Source organism: Rutidosis leptorrhynchoides, chromosome 2, assembly GCF_046630445.1.
Source record: "Rutidosis leptorrhynchoides isolate AG116_Rl617_1_P2 chromosome 2, CSIRO_AGI_Rlap_v1, whole genome shotgun sequence".
NCBI classification, from domain to species: domain Eukaryota; kingdom Viridiplantae; phylum Streptophyta; class Magnoliopsida; order Asterales; family Asteraceae; genus Rutidosis; species Rutidosis leptorrhynchoides.
The window spans coordinates 98,274,978-98,281,461 of NC_092334.1; the positions used below are offsets into that span (position 1 = coordinate 98,274,978).

General features: G+C 32.9%; 2 protein-coding genes across 2 annotated transcripts; both read right to left on the reverse strand.

Moving 5' to 3' along the window:
- Positions 1-3,291: 3,291 nt before the first annotated feature.
- On the reverse strand, positions 3,292-3,645 carry LOC139888115 (uncharacterized). Its single transcript, XM_071871148.1, has one exon. It carries the CDS (start codon positions 3,643-3,645, stop codon positions 3,292-3,294), a length of 354 nt encoding a protein of 117 aa, XP_071727249.1.
- Positions 3,646-3,826: 181 nt separating this feature from the next.
- LOC139888116 (uncharacterized) lies at positions 3,827-4,980 on the reverse strand. The gene is made up of 2 exons (XM_071871149.1): positions 4,504-4,980; positions 3,827-4,123 (listed from the first exon to the last, which is right to left on the reverse strand). The coding sequence occupies exons 1-2, from the start codon at positions 4,978-4,980 to the stop codon at positions 3,827-3,829; spliced, it is 774 nt and encodes a 257-aa protein (XP_071727250.1).
- Positions 4,981-6,484: the final 1,504 nt, after the last annotated feature.

Genomic DNA, 6,484 nt, shown 5'->3' on the forward strand with positions numbered 1-6,484 from the left:
TTATTACATCTAATGAGATGTTAAATTATTACATTATCATGATATTATGATGTATGAATATATCTTAATATGATATATACACATTAAAATGTCGTTACAACGATAATCGTTACATATATGTCTCGTTTCGAATTTCTTAAGTTAGTAGTCTTGTTTTACATATGTAGCTCATTGTTAACATACTTAATGATATATATAATTATCATTTTATCATGTTAAATGTAGTGTAACAATATCTTAATATGATACATATGTATTTAGTAAGACATTGTTATAACGATAATCGTTATATATATCGGTTCAAGTTTCTTAATTCGATAGTCTCATTTTTATGTATATAACTCATTGTTAATATACCTAGTGAGATACTTACTTATCATAATATCATGTTAACTACACACACACACACACACACACACACACACACACATATATATATATATATATATATATATATATATATATATATATATATATATATATATATATATATATATATATATATATATATATATATATATATATATATAGTTTTTACAAGTTTTAACGTTAGTGAATCGCCGGTCAACTTGGGTGGTCAATTGTCTACATGAAAATCATTTCAAATAATCAAGTCTTAACAAGTTTGATTGCTTAACATGTTGGAAACATTTAATCATGTAAATATCAAATTCATTTAATATATATATATATATATATATATATATATATATATATATATATATATATATATATATATATATATATATATAAACATGGAAAAGTTCGGATCACTACATATCACTTACGATTTCTTTTGGTAAACTATATCTACACATGATATCACTCCATACAAACTTCTTTATGTTTTCACCCGTTATCCGTGATAACACCTTTGCTTCAACCCACTTTGTAAAAAAATCAATTGCGACTACCAAAAATTTTGCATTGCCAACACTCCTTGGAAATGGTCCTACTATGTCAATTGCCCACTTACAAAATGGCCATGTGGATGAGACTGATATTAAGTCATATTTCGACACAGGGCCGGTCCTGAGAATATTGATGCTCGGTGCGAGATGGTTGAAACTATGTCCCTGTCAAAAGTTAAAAAATATAATACAATTTCTAAGGATTTGGAGCATAGTCAAGCTAGACGACTTATCCATACGTCGATTTTTATTAAATAAATACAACAAAATTTGAAGTCAAAAACAATGAATTTAAGCTAACATACGAATTAACTAAATTATGTCTACATGCACGTTTTTGATGCAAAAACTTTAGTTATTTTATTATAATCTACATTAGATAACAACCTAATTTCAATACTTAAAATTGCTAACCCGTTTAGCCATTCTTCACGCAGTATACTTCGTAAATAAGACATCACGTAAAACATAAATTTAATTTACTGTATAAATAATATTTTTCATAAATAGAATCATAGCACATATCAGATCAAGATTATCTATAATCTATAACATAATATAAAACAGATTATGTATATAAGAATCATAAATTCACAAATAATTATAGAAACCCCTTTTAGAAACTGGTTTTGAGGATATACACTAAACACAGGTTTCCAAAGGTTAAAGGAACCGGTTTTCTTTAGGCGGAAATGGGAAACCGGTTTTTTTTTTTTTTTTTTTTTTAAAACATTTCCTAAAGTCTACTTTCGGAACCGGTTCCTTATTAAAAACCGGTTTCAGCTTTGGAAACCTCTTTTTACATAAAACCGGTTTCTATAAACCGGTTTCTATTGTTTCACTTTAGAAACCCCTTTTTAATAAAACCGGTCTCGATGCGAAAATGTGTCTGAATTTTTTGAGCAGGAGAGATGAAAATTTAAACATATCAACCAAAATCAAAACCTCCATTTACCCTCCACCATCACTTCCATCTTCCATTCACTCCATTAAAATTTCTCATAGAACACTTTCAAATACACCAACACATTTATGCACAAAGTGAAACTTGATAACACGACCGAGTTAGTTTATTTACTTTTGTAAGTTCCACTACTATGATTTGATTATTATTGTTACTCATGTATGTTTTTAATACTCAACTACTATACTTTTTGATTTATTAATTATTGTTTTGGCTATATATATCTACAGCACCTAAGAAGAAGCACATATCTGCTTACAATCGTGTTTCATGAAGTGAGTCTACAACCGAACTACAATTAACATTTTTCTTACACAATTTTTATAAATGTTTGTTTAAATTGACACCTCCTAGAGAGGAAATACAACAAGGCTGCAAATTCTCAAATACCTCATCGAGAAGCTTTCAGACTCCCATTTGCTTGCAATCGTTTCATTGATATTTTACGTTTGTAACGTTCTTTAGACATAACTGGTTAAATATGAATTGAGTTTTATGAATTCACCTGTGAATGTTTGCAACAGTGGGCTGGTCATAGACTAGGAAAGTAACACATGAATCTGCTTTATAATTTGTTATTTTTTTTAAATTGAGAATAGAAACCGGTTTTTATTAAAAAAATAGGTTTCCATTCTTAATATTAGAAACCTATTTTTTATTAAAAACCGGTTTCCAAACTCAAGTATAGAGACCGGTTTTAAAACCGGTCTCCACTTTATAAACCCCTATGCATAGAAACCGGTTTTAAACCGGTTTCTAAAGCCCTTAAAACATATTAATCTATATCATAATCATAAAATATATCAGATTATGATTAACTATATCATTATCAGAATCATAAAAATCAATCATACCAGATTACAAGTCATCAAGGGATGCCTGAAACATTCAGGAAAAATTTCCCACAACTCAGAATTGAGAATTGTCATTTTATCACAGATTGAATAGTTGAATACAAAATATGAGAAGAACATAAGAAGAATAGAAGTATAGAAATATAAAAGATGGAATGATGGATGATAATCATATAGGTAAGCCGGCAGCCTATTTTCGCAAATAAGATTTGATCAATCATTTATCAGAATTGAGAATTGATGAATACTGAATAGTTGAATAAAGAATAGATTAAGAATCAATGGAATCATCTACTTTGATCGAGAATTGTGAACTGGTAGAATTAAATTCTTTTCGACGTTTGGAAGCTCAAAGTTGGCTTTTATTATTCGAGAAATGAGAAATGGGCATTATCCGATGCTAACAAAATTTATATATGATATTGGGCTTTTATTTTATTTTTATTAAAAGGGTTTACTAAACATATGGAACTAAATGAGTCTAGGATAGGTAAAGTTGGGCTATGAAAATGTTGCCCCATGGACTGTGATGCCCAGTGCGGTGGCAACACTCGGCCCACTATCAGGCCCGACCCTGTTTCGGCAGAACAGTTCCGTGCCGCTGACATGCATCGCATGCTTTGATTATCTCTGCTGTATCTCTGTAAATTGTTTGCCAATAATATCCTTGCCTCATTATTCGTGATACCACAGTTCTGTAGTCAGAATGTTGTGCACACAAATCTTCATGCATCTCTTTAATTACATCTAATGCTTGTTGTGGCGCTAAACACCTCAAATTTGGACCATTGAAGGATTTCCTATATAGCACACCATTCTCCAATACGTAGAGCGGAGCACTTACCTTTATCCTTGTTGCTTCTGTGTTGCTATCTGGTAGTGTTCCGTCTTGCAAATATTTCACATAAGGGGTCATCTAACATGATCCTCCTTCCTCAACAGCTGCTACTACCACATTTTCATCAATTGATTTGTCCTTCAAGACTTCTGTCAATTGAACTAATGGCTTCCACCGATACTGCCATATACAGAATTAATGTCTCTCCTGCTACTGGTGCAGTTAACATTAGTAACTCTTTTAAAAGTAGTTTAACATCTTAAAAAGCTGTTTCAGCCTCTTCCGTCCACGCAAAATCCTTTTTATTTAAACAACTTTTCAAAACCTTCATGAATGGTAATGAACGATCTGCTACTCTAGATAAAAACCTCGTTAAAGCTGCCAATCTCCCATTCAAGCTTTGCACTTCCTTTTTCATTTTTGGAGATGCCATATCCTCAATTGCTTGAATCTTCTTTGGATTTGCCTTAATTCCTCTCTCCGTAACAATATAACCTAAAAATTTACCCTCTTGCACACCAAAAGTACACTTCTTAGGGTTCAATTTCATATTAACCTTTCATAACTCAAAAGTTTCAAGAGTATCCCTAAGCATGCTCTCCTCTGTGTGACTTTTGATAACAATATCATCAACATAGGCCTCTACATTCCTACCTATTTGATCTTTAAATGCTATATCAATGACACGTTGGTAAGTTGCTCATGCATTCGTTAGTCCAAAGGGCATTTTTATATAACAAAAAATTCCGTCTGCCGTGTGAAAAACTGTTTTATCTTGATCCCTTACTACCATTGGAATTCGGTGATATCCCTTGTAAGCATCCAAAAAAGACTTAAACTGATATCCACTTAAGGACTCCACCTTTCAATCTATCTTTGGCAAAGGATAGTTATCCTTTGGGCAGGCTTTATATCTGTGTTATTTGGTTTTCTCACCATCATTGAATTTGCTACCCATGTTTGATACTTGACCTCCCATAATATCCCAGCATCCACCAAATTTTTAACTTCTACTCTAAGAAACTTTATCCGTTCAGGAGCCATGCCTATTTTCTTTTGACATACTGGTTGAATATTGGGATTCACATTAAGCTTATGCTCAGCAATGTGACGCGGTACTTCAGTCATGTCAGATACTTGACATGCAAATACATCTATATTAGCTGCTAAAATTTTGTAGAGCTTCTCTTTTGTTTCTTTTGTTAATGTATTTCCAATGATAATCTTTTGGTATGGAAATACTGGATTTGGTGAAACAGATCCATCATCATGCACAATTGGCGTAACAGTTGTACGGTTTATCTGTACACATTCAATTGTTCTTTTCCGGTCTGCGTACAGCGTTGCTATGCCAGCTGGCATAGGAAATTTCATCATTCCATGTACCGTCGACGTCACAGCTCCAAATGTCATCATAGCTGAATGTCCCAAAATAACATTATATTGTGAATTTGCTTTTACGACAAGGAACTCAATGTGAGCTGTCCTTTTGAATGGCGACTTCCCTAACACTACTTCTAAAACTATACTTCCTCTGACTATGATGGATCATTAGCATAACTTGCTAAAGGAACTAGCGTATCTTTCATCTTCTCTTTTACCTTTTCTGGTAATTGTACGAAACAATGTTCATACATAATATCTGCTCCTGCTCCAGTATCAGTGTATATTCCTCCAACAATACAATTTGCTATACGAGCTTCAATTACCACATGAGCATCAGATGGATTAGTATTAAACATAGAAGGAAAAGCAATCAACTCCTGCTTTCAATCTTCCAATGTTTCTGCTTTTCTCCGCTGTCCAGCTTGCCACTTATGTATCATGTTTGCTTCAATAGGTATCAACTGATTAGTATAAGTTGCCTTACTCTTGAGAGATGAGTGACTCTTTAAAATGGATGGCGCCATATGTTGGTACTATTTTCCGTATAGCGGGTGTAAGGTACCAACACAGAACAATAGCTGCCTAGCGTTGAGTGATAGGATGCCGATTGATGTTTACCCTCGGGAAGTAATCCCTGCAGACCAGGAACATGGATGAGAGATCTGTGGGGCGGCCTTAATCAATCTTTAGATCAACCTGTAATTGATCCGTCTAGCGTTCTGTTGCTAAGCGGTTAATGTTTTAGAGTGAGAAATAACTGTATGAGAGAGAAAGTGTACTTCTCTCTGACTGAAATCCATAGTAGATGATGTGAAATGTGGTGACCCAGGGCGTCTATTTATAGGCGTAGAATGTCCGAAATTCTCGGGATACACGTGTCAATCACTGATTAATTCTGTTATGCGAATTCTCCGGAACCGACCTTGGTGTGGCTGACGTGGCTGCGTGCGGATCATGCGCCTAGTAAAAGGGCTTACGCATAGAAGCTGCCTGCAGGGCTTACGCATTATGCTGGGCGGCCTGCTATACGTTGGACGGTAGCTGATAAAAACTGCCAAATATATATCATCTTTTATGCTTTTTAATCTATTTTATTACTAAGTACTTAAAATTATATGGGATACCATTAAATTTAATTAAGGACCCCTTATATTTTTGGAATTTGTAGTTTATTTTAGTAAACAACCACCATACTCATCAAATTGTATAGGAAACTAATATTTCAACTATCGAACCTCGTATAAGAATTTTTTCAGGTAAACAACCACTAGATAACATTTTAATATAATCTATCTATCTATTCTATCTTATAAAAGGGAGTTGATGTTGAGGTCATCACCTGCTTTTAAAGTTGTAATATGTGCTTTAAGAGTTATAACATGCTAACTTGGATGATGTAATATTAATTGTATTAATAATTATAATTATTAATATTAAAATATAGAGAAATTTACTTAAATAAATAGTTTTTATTCTCTCTCTCTAAAATCCATGGAGCTTTAAATGTTATACTTTATATTTTATGTACAAG

Excerpts from the sequence above, each read along its gene's own strand:
- LOC139888116 (XM_071871149.1), bottom strand. The coding sequence starts at position 4,980 with ATGACATTTGGAGCTGTGACGTCGACGGTACATGGAATGATGAAATTT. Across the intron at positions 4,124-4,503 it reads GGGTAGCAAATTCAATGATG|GTTAATATGAAATTGAACCC; the intron begins GTGAGAAAACCA and ends GAGTTATGAAAG.
- LOC139888115 (XM_071871148.1), bottom strand. The coding sequence starts at position 3,645 with ATGACCCCTTATGTGAAATATTTGCAAGACGGAACACTACCAGATAGC.